The 19,081-nt window shown below is 42.4% G+C and overlaps 1 protein-coding gene across 1 annotated transcript; it reads right to left on the bottom strand.

Moving 5' to 3' along the window:
• Positions 1-362: 362 nt before the first annotated feature.
• rbp2a (retinol binding protein 2a, cellular) lies at positions 363-2,558 on the bottom strand. The gene is made up of 4 exons (XM_052079125.1): positions 2,442-2,558; positions 1,458-1,636; positions 847-948; positions 363-498 (listed from the first exon to the last, which is right to left on the bottom strand). Exons 1-4 carry the CDS (start codon positions 2,512-2,514, stop codon positions 445-447), a joined length of 408 nt encoding a protein of 135 aa, XP_051935085.1. The 5' UTR covers positions 2,515-2,558; the 3' UTR covers positions 363-444.
• Between the last annotated feature and the right edge of the window lie 16,523 nt (positions 2,559-19,081).

Genomic DNA, 19,081 nt, shown 5'->3' with positions numbered 1-19,081 from the left:
GTTCATTGTAATCCGAACTCAAGTTCAAAGTAAGCACCGAACGTATCGTAATCGCTTGGCTGCCTCAAGTCGATGTAACGATTGAGCCAGGTCAGTCGGTACGTTTCTCTCCGCCTAAACATTGAAACATTCATATGAATTGCTGTGTGTGCGCGCCATTCCGACCCAAAAACAGCTTTCTGTCTTGGCCTCTAAGCTACACTCAAATAAATAATACAATAACGGTGTAAATGCGAGCCTAACAGGAAATCTAAATAATGCACAATGTTTGTGAGTGGGCTGTTTTTGCTCTGATATTACATAGAAAATAAGAGCCAAAGAGAGAACATTATGTTTGAGATATAAAAGCACTGAGCAAAAAGTTCCATTTTCAGTTTATTACTTTCATACATTATAAATAGACTGCATTATCCAACATAGGACAACATGAGACCCGAGCTCATCTTACTGGGCCTTCTTAAATACTTGGTGGCAGACTTTGTCCAGCACATGGATTTCCTAAAAGAAAGGACAGACACCTTTAGACCAACAATGTAAGGACACCGTTAGACCAACAATGTAAGATGTGGCAACATTTCTCTTACATAACATTTCAGATATTTTATCTGTAATCATCTGTTAATACAGCATCCTTTTATTGTTATTGCCTCAGACAGTGTAATTTGTGTGCTCGGAGAGATTCCATCAAGTGAATTGGGCACTAAACATGTTTTATCTTGCTCTCTCTTTCTAGTTTATTTTTTTTTTAGCTCTAATTTGCTCTAAAAAATTTTTAGAGCAAATAATGAGGTTGGCCGTAATAACGTGTTCGTATTGTTTTTCTGTCAAACGTTGCTCCTTTCGCACCAGATGTAGAAGATCTCCCTCAATCCAGTGTTTCCAACCACGATTTTCCTTTTCCCCCTTCTGAACACACACCAGTTTATCCCCGTCCCAGTTAACCAGGGTCTGCGACATTGCAAAAAGAACAAATAGAAACATCCATGAATGTGATCCGCTGTTACAGTGATCCCTCACTTATCGACTGTGAGCACATGTTCAGGAGTTTCCTTTAAAGCAGGTGTGTCAAACTCATTTTGGTCGCGGGCCACATTGTAGTTACGGTTTCCCTTGGAGGGCCGTTATGAGTTTTGGGAAACCATATAAATGTTTAATCCCCTCCACATATTACATACACAGCGCACAACAAATTGATGAATGACTAGTTTTAAACTCCGAAGTCAAGAATAATGACCGTTATTGTGGATTACATATCACAGTTTGAAATTTTGGTTCAGGCTTTAGCAAGCATCTTGGAACTTGACCTGCTTGATTTGCTTTCGTGGGCCACATACAATGATGTGGCGGGCCAGATCTGGCTCCCGGGCCTTGACTTTGACACATGTGCTTTAAAGTTTGAAAATGGAAAAAAAAAACCATTACGGTGACCTGTTTAAAAATCAGTCAGCTGTTCTTACCATGACTTTTCGGTTGTCAAGACCCTTTGTCTGCTCCTCAAACTCCACTCCAACGGTAAAGTTGACCTCATAGTTTCTGAAGGTGCTCAACGTCTTGGTTTCAAACTTGTCTCCATTCTGAACAAAGACTTTTGTCTGATGCAGATGGGAAGCGATCTTTCTGGTGGCAAAGTCGATATCTGCGTGCATGGATGACGGAAGATCGAATGTCACTTTGTTGTCCTTTTTTCAGGATGCACATTTCATGCTTCAATGTGTGGACTGAACACACACCGCACACCCACTGTGATTCTTACGTATGCTTTGAAATCTTAATCAAAATGCAAAAACATTCGATGGGATAGTTGAGCAAAGTAATAAATCCACAGTTTGAAAGATTTCGCACGCTTTATAGTAATTAATGACTATTAATGAAAAAAGTTTGGCGGGGTAAGATATATTAACAGATTGTTTGGTCAGCAGACAAGCGAGCATATTAATAATTGTGTGAGTCTTTGTATGGGTACAATTCAAAGTGATGCCATGGAGGAGTTCCAGTGGCCACGATAATTCTCGAAGACACGTCACTAATTTGGTGCCCTCGGACACCAGGTGGACCCCTCCCAAGAATCACATGAGGAGCCCATGGGCCTGTTAGCTCACCAGCAATGAGACATTTATTTTCTAGGAACGTTCTAGAAGAAACATTTAAATAACATGTTTCTTTGCCAGATCGATGTCTTGTTGTCCTTGCATGATGATTAAATAGTTGACCCATATTTAATTGCCACCCAATGAAGAAAGTGGGGAACGGTCTTTCCTGACTCTTCCACTCATTGCGTGACACTAAAATTACTATTTACTCAACACTCCAACTTTCTAAGGCTGTATCCCTAAACGTTAACACCAGTGGGTGTTTTTAATCTCCCCCCCCCGCCCCCCCCCCCCGTGAACGGCTTCTTCTTTGCCAATCACCACATTGAGGAAATGAGAAGAGCAACTTACCGATGGCTTTCATGACCTCCTCAAAATTTTCATTGCTCACCATCTCCCACCGTCCATTGTAATCTGCAGGCATGTTGAGTGTGTGTGGGTGGGTCGAGGTCGTGGTTGCTTCTTGAGACGGTTGTTGTGCATAAAGAGAGAATTATCCACTTCAAACCTTTTTATGGCCACTGTGTGCATGTGTGTGTTTGTACCAAAGGACAGGGTCCGCCTGATAATTTCCTTGAGTCATTAAAGGTTCATTGCGATATAAAGGTCAGGTGCTCCGTGAACACTATTTCACCACAGAACCGTGACTACATGTAGCGCAATCTCCACTAAAGTGTGTGTGTCAGTCAGTATGCTTTCACGTTCGTTCATGATTCAACATTGTAATTCAAACTCCACTCCATCCAAGTGACCTGGCAGCAGAACCCACTGTACTTATTCCGTTTCAAGTGCCGGATGTAATAAAATATGATTTGACTTGTTAGCACAGTGGCACATCAGACGACACTGCAGTTATAGAAATGCTAGCAGTAACTGCATCACATACATTTGTGTTGAGGTTCAGACTTGATGTCCTCTGAAACAGGTGGCAATCATCTCTTTTAAAGAATTTTAACATGGCATATTTTGATACAGACAAGTTTCCCTCCGCTCTAAAATACTGATGTATAATGTAGTTATCTTTCAGTGATAGCGGTTAGATTTTCTGCTGAGGCAGGTAGTGCGTTGTATCCATTGTCAGATAAGATAGGATAACTGATCCGCAGTTACACGTACACACACTGATAATAACAGATGAGAATTTAAAAACGGCATTATTTCCCCTCTGCAACGACAAAGGTCATCAGGACACACCCTGTGAAGAAAGACCACCAAAACTGTAGCGTTGCTCACTATTGTTTTTTTTTCCTCTGAGATTTTTTGAATAGATTTTTTTAACCTCAACCCGTTTTTGATTAGTTTTAGTAGCATGAGATAATTAACAGTAGATTGTTCACACGGACAGGCCGAAAACTATGCACATGAGCCAGATGGCCAAACAAAGCTGAACTCTACGAACCCTATGCATTTGAATATGGCTTTATTATTTTTTTCTTCATATTAGAGTACACGTAGAGTCTATTGAAAATTAGCAGGAATGACCAGTATAGGATTTAAATGGATTGGATTTCCTTTTTTTAACTATAACATCCTCTCTCTATTTATGTACTACACAAATGAATTCCCTTGTCTGTGGAAAGGGCTTATTATCGTGCCCTCATCTGTTCGCTGTGGTACCTTAATTTGATGCCTTAATACATTTATTAATCCACCAATCCATCAATTATTATCTGCTTATCTTAGATTGGGTCACAAGGGCAGTAGCTTTAGGAGGAAAACTCAAGATACCCCCAGACCAGCCGGGGGACACAGTCTCTCCAGTTTCACCTGGGTCGTCCCCTGGGCATCCTTGTGATGGGAAAATCCCCAGAACCAGTCATCAGGTAGGTGTCCAGCAGTCATCCAAACCAGATTTCAGGGCCACCTTATCTAGCTCCTCTTTAAGCATTGTCTCCTCCCTGGATGACACAGCTTCTCACCATATCTCTAAGGTAGAGCGGGTTGCCACGGTGACACTTGCACAGGCAGAGGGAAATTGTCTTCCAAAACAGGTTCATCAAAGGCAGTTTCAAGCATGTGCTTTGTTTGGTCCCGCACCTACAGCAGGACTTATTTGCAAGGGGTGAAGATCAGATCATGCAGCTTCAGCAGGGAAACCCAGACTTCCCTCTCCCGAGCCACTTCGTTCATCTTCTTCTGAGGGATCCCAAAGCCAGCCGGTAGCCATAGTCTCTCCAGCGTGTCCTGGATCGTCCTCAGGACTCCTACCAGTGGGACATGCCCGGAACACCTCACCACTGAGGCGTCCACGTGGCATGCTAACAAGATGCCCGAGCCACCTCATCCTCTCAATGCAGAGGATCAGCGACTCGACTCTTATCCCACTTGGATCACTGAGCTTCTCACCTTATCTTTAACCCAGACCCCCTGAGGAGGAAACTAATGTTGGCACTTTATATCAGTAATTTCATTCTTCCGGTCACGGCCCACAGCTCATGACCAAAGGTGAGGGTAGAAACTTAGATAAACTGGTAAATCGAGAGCTTCGGCCTTCGGCTCAGCTTCTTCTTTACCACGGCAGACCGATATAGAGTTCGCGTCACAGCAGACGGCGCACCGATTCACCTGTCAGTTTCCCACTCCTTCATGAAAAAGAGCACAAGATATTTAAACTGCTCCACTCGGGGGAAGATCTCATCCCCTACCCCAGGGGTGAGCAACCCAAAATGTTGAAAAAGCCTTATAGGACAAAAAAAAACAAAAAGAAAAAACAAATCTGTCTGGAGCCGCAAAAAAATAAAAGCATTCTATTAAACTTACAATGAAGGAAAGGAAGGAAAGGAAACTAACATGCTGTATGTATGAGCATGAGACTCTACTGTCTGTTCTTGTTTATTCATTCCTTTGTTGTGTGTTCACAAACTCCCCCATAGAATTTATTTTGTGATTTCCTTGCTTTATTTTTTGTTTTGGGGCATTATTTTCGCTGTCAGTGAAGTGATCATGGATTTCCGTTTTTCGGAGGCTGTCTTTGAACGCCGCTAGAGTTGAAGAGAAGAGAGGCATGGAGTCGGAAGTAGACGTATCTGTGTTTGCCGAGACCGTTAAAAGCATAAATAAAGTGTATTTTTTAAAAAAAACAACACCACGGCTCTCCTTTTTCGGAGCTGCAACATGTATCTATATCTATTTGAGCTATATTAGCCTACTATCAGAATCTTTTTCCATATTTAAAATTTTTAATAAAGCTCCAGGGAGCCACTAGATGTCGCTAAAGAGCCGCATGCGGCTCTGGAGCCATATGTTAACGACCCCCGCCCTACCCGGAGAGGGTACCCCACCCTTTCCTGACTAAGGACCATGGTCTCAGATCTGTAGGTGCTGGTTTTCATTGCGTGCATTGTCTGGGTGACCCTGCCAGAGCATAAAGCCCCAGACAATTTAGCTCCTCGGATCATTGGGGCGCACAAACTACTCCACCACAATAAGATGACGGCTCACGGAGGAGCATTACAAATAATGGTAATAATAAATGAGCAGCTTTTCGGGCACGGTTTAGACTCAAACAAGGCCTCACTCAAATATAGTAGCTTACTTAGTTACAATAGCTTGTCTCTGGCCTTCCTCCAGGGAGGCTAGATGTTCTCCCTGTGCTTTCATCGGTTTTTATCAGGTTCTATCAGTTTCCTTCCACATTCCTTCCAATTGGCTGGCAACCAAAGCAGGGAGCACTGTATAGACTGCCTCCCACTCAGTTGGCTGGGAGAGGCTCCAGCTCACCCACAGTCCTAATGAGGACAATCAGTATAGAAAATGTCGGGATTGATGAGTCACTTTGGCATCATAATGGCACTCCTCGTCTGTTCTTCATCCTCCATGAACCATGTAGTACTCTATTCACTAATGAGCAGATGGACAAACAAATTCAAATTGAACCGCTCAGCAATTTCATTCACCTTTAATAGCTATTTGGTATTAGAGGTGGAACATAATACAACAATATAAGAAATATGAGCAAGTAAAAAGTAACAAGGTTGTAGTGATGGTGACCTGACAAGTAAGGAGTGAAGGTGAAATAGGTGGAAATAGAAATATATTCATTCATTCATTCATCTTCCGAGCCGCTTGATCCTCACTTGGGTCGCGGGGGGTACTGGAGCCTATCCCAGCTGTCTTCGGGCAGTAGGCGGGGGACACCCTGAATCGGTTGCCAGCCAATCGCAGGGCACACAGAAACGAACAACCTTTCGCACTCACACTCCCACCTAGGGACAATTTAGAGTGTTCAATCAGCCTGCCACGCATGTTTTTGGAATGTGGGAGGAAACCGGAGCACCCGGAGAAAACCCACGCAGGCCCGGGGAGAACATGCAAACTCCACACAGGGAGGCCGGAGCTGGAATCGAACCCGGTACCTCTGCACTGTGAAGCCGACGTGCTAACCACTGGACTACCGGGCCGCCTAGAAATATACTGTCCTGTCTAATTATTGTAATGTTTCCCCACAGTGATTTTTTTTTTTTACCTCCATGTAAAAAATATATGTTACAGTAGTTATAAGAGAGGCGGCCTGATAGTCCAGTGGTTAGCACGTCGGCTTCACAGTGCAGAGGTACCGGGTTCGATTCCAGCTCCGGCCTCCCTGTGTGGAGTTTGCATGTTCTCCCCGGGCCTGCGTGGGTTTTCTCCGGGTGCTCATGCATGGCAGGCTGATTGGATGCTCTAAATTGTCCCTAGGTGTGAGTGTGAGCGTGGAAGGTTGTTCGTCTCTGTGTGCCCTGCGATTGGCTGGCAACTGATTCAGGGTGTCCCCCGCCTACTGCCCGAAGACGGCTGGGATAGGGTTCCAGCACCCCCCACGACCCTAGTGAGGATCAAGCGGTTCGGCATTTTTAAGAGTATTCTCCGGAAGCATGTACTAGTTATAGTTTTGACCTCTCGATAGTTGTATTCACCTTGGCTCACCCCCCAATTTGACCACACGGGAGCAATGTTGCTACACAGGAGCCAAGTCCTTGAGCTTTCATGCAGCCCTGAGTTCCGAGTGAACCAGCACCGCATGTTATCCTGTGATCTATGTTCAGACAACACAAAACCATCTGCCAACCACCAACATGGTCGAAATCTGTTCACTGTGGCGTGTGATGTGATCAGGTTGAGTGGAGTCTCTTTGCTATTGTAACTTCTGGAAATTGAAAACACATTTTTTATTTAACAATGACATCCTGGAGACATAAAATGAATAATCACATCATGTTGAATGTTTTCAAACATATTCAACTCAAAATAACTAAAATAAATAACATAATAATAATAAATAATGTCCATATTGTTATTATTTTGTTTATAAACAATAAACAAAATAATAATATAAAATAAATAAAATAATTAACTGATGGCAGAAGCTTGCACATGTATGCATGGATCTATGCTTACAAGCATGCACCAGGGTATGTGAGTATCCTTAATTTGGTATTTAGGGTATTTTTTTCTTTTTGTATAATGAAGCAGTTTCATATTTATCTCTGCCAAACCGGCTCCGAAGGGCACATCATGTACGGTACCTCATAACCTTGCGGGAACGCGTCCGCACGCACACGCTTCTACGTCTTCCATGTTGTGGTCCCCTGAGTGTTGATCTTTTTAGCCTTCAATTTTAATTGAATACATTCAACAGAGATGCAATACACCTGTGATGTCCTGTGCGATTGCATAACATGTATTTCATTAGCATGGTGTTGAGATCTCTGCATACGTTTGCATCCCCTATCTACTCCACCGGTGTGGCCTTGTCAGCGCTTCTATCTCATTCTTGTTTAAAAGCATCAAAAGCTTCCATGAATCTCTGTCCTCCAAGGAGACAAATAACTGCGAGATCTGCTCTTTGTGATGAAGACGTACTCGTGGACTCTCAGCGGTGACACAATATAAATTTGTCATGTATTTTCCTCCCACTCATGGACGTGACTGGTGCACGACTTGATTTTGCCGTGTACTTTGATGTCCCAGCTAGAATACAAAGAACCCTAGTGTTCCTACACATTTTAATGCCGTTGCCTTTTATCTTCCTTGTTGAAGCTATTTTTCAGGGTGGGGGGGGGCACACAGCAGTAATACTGCATGCATCAGTACTACATGAAAAGGAGAAAAATATATGCTACACACAAGCAGAGAAAATGGCAAGAGGAAGACACAAATTGGATTAATGTTGCGGAACAACTTTTGTGCTGTTTTTCTTTTCTTTTTTGTTTTGTTTTGGTCACCGAGCAGTTCAAAGAGGTTTATTTGAGTTAGCAATTTTTTTCAGTTCTGGTTCGACAGAAATAAATTGTCACCACATATCCACATATATGTCACCACATATATGGAAACCACATATCGATAACGTAAAAAGAAAAATAGCCAAGACCATAGGGATCCTCTACAAAACCAAGGAAGTGCTAAATAAGAGATCTTTGTACACGTTATACACTTCATTATTATTACCATATATGACCTACTGTGTGGAAATATGGGGAAATGCCTGCAAAACAAACACACTCCCTATTCTCAAACTACAAAAAAAAGCAATTCGAATTATTAATAGATCAAAATATACGGAACCCACAAATCCACTATTTATCAAATTAAATACGATGAAATTTCATGACCTGGTTGACTTTAAAATCGCCCAATTAATGTACAAAGCACACAATAACCTGCTCTGCCAAAACATTCAGAAGTTTTTCGAAATTCGAGTAAACAACTATGAATTAAGAGGTACCAACTTATTCAAAAAACTCAAAACAAGAACAAACATCAAGCAAAGAAGTGTATCTAGCAAAGGTGTTAATCTGTGGAATAATCTCGAAACGGACCTAAAAATGAGTAAATCACTTGCTGAGTTCAAAAACAAATTCAAAAAAATAGTACAAACAACCTACATCAATCAGAGTTAAAATGATAAATTCTAAACATTAAATATAATGATAAATCAGAACTAAGTTGATAAATAGAGAAACGTATTGAAATAACCATTATGAATACAAGAGAAATTTGACACAAGAGTGCCAGGGTGAGGATGTATATAATCCCGATACAAACCAAAAGTTGTAAAAATATCACGGTTAAGGGTAAAGTATGAGCCTTAATGGAGACTTCTTCTTACTTTTTCTTTTCTGATTGATATAAAAATGATTTAGTAGATATAAACACATAACGGGGTAGGACTAGATATGTTTTTTACTTCATCCTACTCCCTTGAACATAATAACTGTGTTGAATGAAGACTGATTTCTTTCTTTTTACTTTTTTTATCTACCTTATTTTCTGTCAAATTATTACTGTATATGTTTTATGTTCAATAAACAATAAAACAAACAAACAAACAGTTTGCATCTTCAAAAGGTGTTCAATTTGTGCTTTGTAATGCAGGACTCGACACGAACGTTTTCACTGGTAGCATTGGTGCAGCCAACTTAGGTGCTACCAAGAAAAAAAGTCGTAGGTATCTCAAAAGAATTGGTCACATCTGTTCTTTTTTGGGGGAGGTAAAGCATGGCCATTTTTGCTGATGTAGAGTTGTCTTAAGATTGACAGTGACTCAAGCTATTGTACATTTTCCAAATATTTTACTGGCACAAAAGGTTAGTCTGCAACCAACACTGGCTGACAAAACAGGTAAATTATTTGTATCCAATTTTAAATGAAGACAATAGACCACAGGCTTTTGCTTTAATGTGAACATTATTTTGTGTAACTCAAGGGAGCAAGCTCTCACATTGGGGCCTCCTAATCCACTTCACCCTAGCATCAAAGACTGGTCCCTCAAATTTGATTCAATTTACGTCCTGCGCAATATCAATTTGCAGGCTTGCCGTGATATGGACATAACTGTTTTGTGTTAAGAATTAGGCCATTGTGGTTGAAAGCAGTACTTTTTTTTCTTAACCTATTGGCCAATATCTCCCTTCCCATCATCAGTGCCTTCTGATTTTGCCCCTCTCGCTAGCTCTCACATAAAAATCCACCTCTCTCTTATTTTGTTTGTCTCTCTTTGTTAAAAAAAAAAAGGCGATAGACCGCTTCATTTTCCTAATTAGCAAAGCTTGTTGTCATTCCAATGGTGTGATGCGCGTGTACGTGGATGCAGCAGCCCTCCAATCATTGCACCGGGTGATGTCTAACTTGAATACAAAGTGTATTCAGAGAGGCAGCGTGCACTCCCCTCTCATTAATTCCAAACACATCCTCTGTTTTAACCAATCAGCAGTTCCAGCTCAAACTATTTGCATCTGTAGTGCATGACGCACTGGGCACTGCTTGTCCTCAGTTGGAGCGGTTGCGGAGCACTCCGAAAAACCGAATGGGACCGAGCTGTCTCGTTCGAAGCCAAGAGCGCGCAGGAGAAGACTGGCTAAAGCTGTGTAAAAAGACGTTGACTTTCAACCATGTCTTAAGCATCAGACTGCAGAAATGATCAGAGTGCATGAAAATATGCACTCGCGCTACTGCGATGGGATGAAATTTTTACCCTCACGCACTGAAAAATTGGCCGCATTTGCGAGCATTTTGACGGCAGGCCCTGTTACTTGAATGCTAGAACCTAAGAGACGTTAGCTGATCACTTTAGCGACTGTGCCCAGTTCAGGGCGCCTACTGCCCGGAGACAGCTGGGATAGGCTGCAGCACACCCGCGACCCTTGTGAGGGTAAAGCGGATCGAAAAATGGATGGGTGGGTGGGTTATGTAATATTTAGCAATTATAGGTGAATTTCAACAACAGGTGGAATGTTTTTATGAACCGTCACAGCAATAAATTACAACGCATGATAGAATCTGTGTTGCGAAAGTTTTTTTGGTCAAACTTAGAAAAAAATAGAGGCATTTTTAAAATCTCTGCCAAAAAACATTTCAAGGGACACATAAAGCCCTCATTTGCTGTTGACCAGTGTTATACTGTAGTTGTGTCAAGGCATTATGTACCATTACCATAGTCCGGGCATTTAATTTATTACTTTATCTACTTTATCCCCTGTCCCTCAAAGGAAAATGTTTCAGCTATTCTCACTTGGAAGAAATTGCATTATTGTCGTGAAGTTGAGTGGCACGGTAGCCGACTAATTGGCATGTCCGACTCACAGTGCAGAGGTACCGGGTTCGATTCCGGCCCCGGCCTTCCTGTGTGGAGTTTGTATGTTTTCCCTGTGCCTGAATGGGTTTTCTTTGGGTACTCCGGCTTCTTCCCACATCCCCAAACCATTCATGGCAGGTTAATGGACATTCTATGCTGTCCCTTTGTGCAATTGTGTGCGTGAATGACTGTTTGTCTATAGGGGTGTTCACGTGGCAAGATTTGGTCCGGTGCTATGCCGGGGCTGCCCCAGTAGAGCGTTCACACGTGCAAATTAGCTCTGGCGTAGCCCTGGAAAACGGCTTACACCGGACCAAATTTTTAAACCACCTCAGGGAGGTGGTTTAAAAATTTGCCCCGGAGCAAATGCTCGTTTGCGAAGCGGCACCGGTGTAAATTTGCACGTGTGAACTCAACTGGGTTAAATTTGCGCCTTAGCAAATGCTTGTGAAGAGTTTACGTACAGTGAGAATGCGTTGCTTTTGCGCTCTGTCGGACTTCCGTCATGTGTTTGTTTAATAACGACACAAGACTTGGCTGGTAACATCTTTCCTTTTGTAGGAGACTGGACTGTCTCTGAGTTGTTTGTGTAGTTTGTTTGGTTGTGTGCTCACAACCCCCCGCCCCCCATATAATTTATTTTGTGATTTCCTCTCTTGATTTTCTGTTTGCCGCATTACGTGCTTACTTTTCTGAGTGTCATTGAAGTCATTGTTGATTTACGTTTTCGGGGGCGGTCACTCTCGAGCAGAAGGCACGGAGACCGAGAAGAAGGGTGTGCCTGTCCAGTAGTCGCTTGAGTTGTGTATATGTTTTAAAAAGTACCAACACGACAGCTCATTTGTTTTCTGTCGTTTTGCTCCGCTGCAGAAACTACCGTGTGGGGCTGCACCGACGCTGTGCCGACATGCAGCGGCTCTGTACGTGTGAACGCTCCACACAATTTGCTGCGGTGCAAAATATATCGCAACTAAATACATCGGTGCAGCACCGGAGCAAATGTGTGCCGTGTGAACACGCCTTATGCGTGCCCTGCGATTGGCTGGCAACTCGTTCAGGGTGTATCCCGCCAGCTGCCCAAAGACAGCTGGGAAAGGCTCGAAGCACGCCCGCCACCCTCGTGAGGATAAGCGGATTAGAAAATGGATGGGCTGTTGTGAAGTCATGGTGAATTGTTGTTTCCTCAAGTTGTTTGTCTTTGCCACTGGTCGTAACTTCGAAGATGTATTAGAAGATGTCCGATTATCTTGTCATAAATATTTATACATTTTCCGTCTGCTCTTGCCGTTGGTTGTTTATCAGTTATGGATGTTAAATGGCTCGGCTTGCCTGACCATCATCTCTCAGCAACAAGTCTGCTTTGATCAAACCCTCAGCAGCCTCCATCCGAGCCCCCTCTTCTGACTACTTATAAGCGGCACAAATCAATCCCATGTTCCACCTCTGCAAAGTGCCATCCTGTTCCTTCAGGATAAATGTTTCCATCTAACCTCCACCAATGCATGTAATGTGCCCTCTCCTGCGTCATCCCTAGAAAGCAGCAGAATACTCATAATCATGTCGAGAAAACACCATACAAGCACTGTGACATCTTCTGTCCCCCCACACCCCTCCCTCCCCTCTTGCATACACAACTTTTTGGAAGTTTGAGTCGGCATGTTCAGTGCGAGACGATGCTAAATTTTTCATGGTTTCTCCTTGGTAATTCTATTCGGTCGCAATGAGGCCTCGTTTCCCACAGAAACCACGGGACTGATTGCGGGAACCTGGAAAGAGTTTCTCTTGTTTTTTTTTATTTTTTTATGCGTCTCAGCTCCGAAATTGGCCTGGATATTGATGCATTATGCATGGGGTTTCCTATGTGGAGCAAGATAGGGCTGTGGGTCCTAAGGGATCAGACGAGGAAAGGGTGCCCAGATTCACATTCTGCACTGTGCATCGGGCACGTCAGATGGAAGAGAAAGATTACTTTACTGTACGGCTCTTACTGTCATGTTTGGCTGTCAGAGGGCTACAGAATGGAAACGTTATTTTGATATTTGTTTTGAAAGGTGAAATGTGGAAAATATGCTGATGTATTTTCTCTGTCTAGAGATTCATGACTTGATAAATATTCAGTCCAGTGACCTCCTCCTTATGTATGCTAATGAAATTGCATGCTGTTGTAACAATCTGTTATACAACAGGTGCAAAAGCTGCACTTAAAGGTGGGATCTCACTGAACAGTGCGTGCGAAGGTAGACAGGGTTGGATTTGTCAACTTTTTTCCACAAATGTTACTTCTGTCATTTGTAACTTTTAGTGATGCTTACAGACAACACGTGGATATTTGAGAATGTGTTTATGAAAGACAGACAACAATTACAGGCTATTTGGGACATTATTTTATAGATAAGCCACTATTCGCCACTCCTTTGCCACTGTTTGGGAACCTTTTGGACAGTTGGCCAGGACCTGGAGTAGCATCAATACTTTCACCAAATCTATGCACACAACTATCAAAGATGTTACATTGACAGTTCATCACCACTCTTTGTGGGGAATAGAGAAATACGGACTGCAAGTAGCAAAAATCTGCTTAGTATTGATGCCAATTTTTATTAAGTTACCGCACTGGCCCGAATATAAGACGGCCCTGATTATGAGACGCCCCCCTCTTTTTCAAGACTCGAGTTTGAAAAAAGACTTTTTGAACACCAAATTAATTTTTATACAGAAATTAATTACAGTACATCCTAAACAAATTATTGTAACAATATATTTGAGAGAAAAAGCATGTTATTTTGCCTCATTCAAATCTAAAGTGCAATCACATTCGTGAATGAATGACTTCTGGTTTTTGAAATGTAAAATGGCTTTAGTGAGCTAACTGTAATTTCCCCTCGGTTGCCGATTAACCTGGCCGATCTTCGACCCACTTTTCTCCAGATTGTCACCAAGTTTCTCCATTTTCTGTGATCTCTTCTATTATTTTCTTCTCTTTTCCTTCTTACCGGTATTTTTTATTTTTCTTCTTCGTGCTACCGCTATTTTTATTGTTATTCTTCGGGGTAGGGGTTCACTTTGGCATGGGGAGTCAAGTTCAGCATTCGCTTCAATGACATCTGGCGCCATCTAGCGTCGTGAATGGGTGTAATGTCCAGACCCCGAATATAAGACGACTCCAACTTTTTTGTCTTATTTCAATGCAAAAAACACTGTCTTATATTCGGGCCAATACGGTATATATCATGAGTACGGTCCAGTGGTCAGTACGTCGACTTCATAGTGCAGAAGTACTGGGTTCAATTCTGCTAAAATGCTTGACACCCATGCTCTATAGTGATCAACATTACAGGGGAAACAAAGCACACACAGAAAGGCAATGAGAAGAGTATGTTTTACAATGCCTGTTTAAAAGAGTTTAAAGGACTCAAATAGCAATACAGTATCTCAAAAACGCCTTTGTCAACACAAGATCCTCTTCGATAATTCATTGGGTATCGTCGGCATGTGTTTTTGCCATGGTTTTAAAGAAATTCCAATGTGCAAATAAATTCAATACATGAGTAAACAAACTTGATGGAAGTCAACGTGAAAGACAGCAGGCAGAAAGAGAAGAACGGAAGGAGAAAGAAGAGCTTGAGTAAAAGCATACTTATTGTACATTCATCAGCACCACAAAGATGCGAGGCGTAGGAGTTGAATGAGGAAGCCAAGGTCCAGGTTCACGTCTAATTTTTCTTACTTATTTGGCCTTTCCGCTTGCGAAGCTTTCAATCTTGCAGGCCTTTAGGGGGTCCAGATTATCTCTTTCGTTTGGAAGAAAATGAGCTGAGCTGAAGGCTACATTACCCCAGCCTTATGTGAAATCATTTTTTTTCCCTACACCACCATTAGCTCACTAAAGCCATTTGGAGATGCACAGTGAAGTGGCTACATGCTCATCAGAGAGTGCCTGGCATTCCTTCAGTCAATTACCATCCAAATGGTCTCCGGGTGATTATTCTTTCCCCAGGCTTTTGTCTCCGCATCCCAGTGGATATATATATATATATATATATATATATATATATATATATATATATATATATATATATATATATATATATATAATAAGATATCCTTTATTCGTCCCACACTGGGGAAATTTACATATATATATGTATATATATGTGTATATATATATACAACAAATATTTTGAATCGAGTTTTGAATATATACAGTATGTTTCTGTTGGTTTTACTTTTAGCCTTTATCAAGTCATAACTTCTCCAAGCTGCCTGACTGCGATTTGTAGTATGATGACGTAAAGTGGAAAAAAAACCTTACCATCCACAACACCTGATCTCATTCTAGTTGAGAACCTGTCGATCATCCTGAAAAGGAAGAACGGCCCGTGGTGAGCAGCACACCTCCAAATGGCTACTTCAGAAAGGAAAACGCTGGGTAGTGACAGGGAAAAAAAAAACACGCTCGAACTATCCTCTTCTGAGGATAATTTAAGTCCAGGATAAAAAAAAAGACCCTAGCACATAAATAAGTATATGACAGTTACAACAAGTCACAAGACATAACATTTAATAAGGGGGAGGATGAACGGGAAGGGGAAGGGGAGGGGAGAGGACAGGGGTGATCGCGACGCGGCCGAAAATGACCAGCTGCACGGACACACGAGCGCTCGCATGTCGAACCACGTCACGGAGGGTGAAAAAGAATCGGAGCGATGAAGACGGTGATCACAAGGATGTGTATGCGCGTGTGGTTGTCCAGTTGTGTATGTGTATGCGTGTACAGGTCAAAGCTGCTTCGTCGAGGTCTGCTCATCATGAAGACAGTCCCGGCTTATCAGTCCATGGCCGAGAAGGAGGGGGGTGATGGTGGGGGGCCCTAGATTCCATGCGTACTTCCGTCCAGGAGAAAGGCCAGATAGCGTTGTTTGTTTTGGAGGGCCGGCCGCCAACAATTTCAGACAGCCTTGAGTCCGTGGTCTGTATCTCTTCACTGGCGCCGATCAGCCAGAATCCGAAAACACTTTCCGCAGCGCGGATTCCAACTTCTCCATGTTGTTGTCGATCACGCAGTCGCTCCAAAACCGCAACAATATTGAGGTTGAGCTCAGTCCTCGCTTGAGTCTGAGTGTTGGACATTCGCGCCAAACCATCCAGAATGACCGGCAGCCTCTTCACTTCCAATATAGCCCCTCCCGTCGGTTGAATTTTGCGATAGAACCGAAAGCTGCCAACACCAAACAGCAGCATACCTGTTATCAAAAGGCCAATAATGTAGATGTCTTCCACATCCTCCACGGACAGTATTCCCAAGCACACCGGTCTCCACTTCCTCCATGGATCCAGGGCATATCCCTAAATGTCCCTGGAGGGCAAGCAGGCTCCCCACTGCCTGCTCTTTCCGTCGAAAAAAAATTGTCGATTGCATCGGGAGACCAGCCAACTAATTCCATGGTTAGTTCTTCGGATGAAAATACAGTAGGAGGCTAGGAAAAAGTTAGACAAAGACAGCACAAAGACTAAGTGGCGAGCAGGGAGAGGGTGCGGGGTGGGGGCAGGAGCTGTGCAAAAACCGTCCGCCTTCGTTGAGAGCCAAGCAGAAAAAAAATACAATTCAGTTCTGCATCTGCTGTTTCATTATTTGATCAACACAGTCATTGATTTACTCAGTTGTTTTTGTGATATTTATAACTAGCATGCATCTCTCTATGTTGTAACTAAACTTTGGTGTATGTTAAGATTAAGTAATAACATAAAATTAAAAGAAACAAACAAAGAAACCATTTTCATTTGACTTAATCACTCCCTGTTTTATCCTGTCCTGAAATCTGGAGTATCTATTTCAGAATCAGAACACATTTCAATTATGGTGTTGACATGAATCATTTGTTTGTTGTTACCCCATCATGCGTTACGGACATGAGTTCTTTGTCTTTCCAGACTTGGATTTGTAATAACAATTCGGCTCTGCTTTTGGTAAGCAGAAAACGCTGTGCATTTGACTTTGTCTTTCCTTGATTATGTTGATTTCCAATTACCTCAGCTCATCTCTATCTCCGCTCCTTCATGTTGGTCTTTTGAAAATGGTGCAATGGTGATTCTCTGCTTTGTCCAGTAGTTTTTGCCTTTTAAAACTTGCTTCTATCTCTTTGTTGGCTGTCCCTGACCCAGGCTGCACTGTCTTGGCTAACGTTTATTGCCAGTTATGGACCCTATGAATAATTGATCCTGAATCTATTTAAGAACCTGACTAGGACAAATGGTATAGGGCAGCAATGGCCAATAATCTCTCCCTCCACTGCACAAATAGGGCTCTTCTATACCAGCACTACAGCAGTCATTTTTCTTGCCTTTTATATTCCATCATCTGCTTTGCTTTCCATTCCTTTCCTATTCTCTTATCACACCCTAACTTATTCCTGTTGCCGTACAATATGAAGTGAAACCAGAGATCATCTTTTCCCCTTCGCAAGTACTTACGGGACAAACAAGCACTTTCTGTGTGGTCCCATAGTGGACTGGTCCTCCAGGGTCAAAACCAGGTGTGATCATTTGGAAATAGCATTCCAGCTGCAAAATGCTGTGTATGTTGCACAAAGCCAATCGATACTTGCTGGCTGGCACCATGTCTATGTCTGGGGTAGTGATCCAATTTATTTAGTGCACGTGTGTGTAGCGTATGAGAGTTAGCCTGCAAATAGGCACGCCGGAGTTTGGAGAATAGTTATCACACTCAAAATTTGAGATGCGAGTGCTGCATGGTTGCAGTGAATTCAACTCACTTCACAACAAGCAACAGTTTGGTGGATAGTGAACAAATCTTTATTAATACCCCCAGTTAAAGTCAAACTAAAACAAAAAGATACATCGACATTGTTACACAGTATATTTTTGAACTACCATGTAGCTTTGTCTTTTACAAACCTAACAAATAATGCAGAATACCATAAATGGGCTGACAAATAGCATCAGTGTTGCAATGTTACAGTATAAGTCTTTCAGCAAGGAGAGCATTCTCGGGGAGGAAATATGACGAGATCGATGTGCTTACTTTGCCCAAAGATTTTGGTAGCGGACAGCATGAAGCCAAATAAATTAAGGCGTCACTTAAAGACAATACACCCCAATCACGCTGATAAGATGCTTGAGTTTTTTTTTTCAGCGAAAACGTGCCAAATATTGCCAACAATCATCCCGCTTTGTGACTGCTACTTCAGTAAACTAATAATACAGGTCCCCGCTACACATTGAGCAGGAGCCGAGAGTTGCTGTGTCCTGCTTCAAACCTCGCTTTGAAAAGCTGTGCATTGCAAAATGTGCTCATTGTAGAAATTAATCCAGACATCATCTTTGATTTAAAAAAAGCACCAATTATTGTATATGTTTTTGTTTTGCTGCTTATGAAACGGTGTACTTATAACAATTTCATAGACAAATGATACTATTTATAGTCGTGCAGGGCTGGGGGGGGGGTGCGCGAGATTTTTTTCCTCTTCTTGGGGGGGCATGACAGAAAATAATTAAGAACCACAGTCATCCAGTAACAAGAACAGTGACAACAATCATTTACACAAAACCCGTAAAAGACGATCAAGTCTGAACCTCTGCTTTGTCCTCAGTACCTCCAGTAGCATCTGATCCGCTGACCTGAGGCACCGACCAGGTACGTAGGGGTGGACGAGCTCAAGATTTGAAAACACATAAAACTATCCAAAAATCAATTCTTAAATGTACAGAGAACCAGTGAAGGCAAGCCAGAAATGGAGTTATGTGCTCCCTTTTACAAGCACCAGTTAGGAGGTGAGCGGCAGGACTAACTGTAGATGCTTGAAGGAGGACTGCTGACTCCAAAATAAGGTGTGTTGCAGTTATCCAGCCGAGATGTAACAAAAGCCTGAATTACTGTTTAAAAATGCTATTGAGGAAGGAGTGGCTTGACCGTAGCTGC

Source organism: Hippocampus zosterae, chromosome 10, assembly GCF_025434085.1.
Source record: "Hippocampus zosterae strain Florida chromosome 10, ASM2543408v3, whole genome shotgun sequence".
NCBI classification, from domain to species: domain Eukaryota; kingdom Metazoa; phylum Chordata; class Actinopteri; order Syngnathiformes; family Syngnathidae; genus Hippocampus; species Hippocampus zosterae.
Note: the sequence above shows the minus strand (reverse complement) of the source record. Positions and strands in the feature narration are given on the sequence as shown.

Bases quoted from the DNA above. Each gene is read 5' to 3' on its own strand.
- rbp2a (XM_052079125.1), bottom strand. From the start codon at position 2,514: ATGCCTGCAGATTACAATGGACGGTGGGAGATGGTGAGCAATGAAAAT. The intron at 1,637-2,441 runs GTAAGTTGCTCT...CCATGCACGCAG, and splicing joins GGAGGTCATGAAAGCCATCG to ATATCGACTTTGCCACCAGA. The intron at 949-1,457 runs GTAAGAACAGCT...GCAATGTCGCAG, and splicing joins TTGACAACCGAAAAGTCATG to ACCCTGGTTAACTGGGACGG.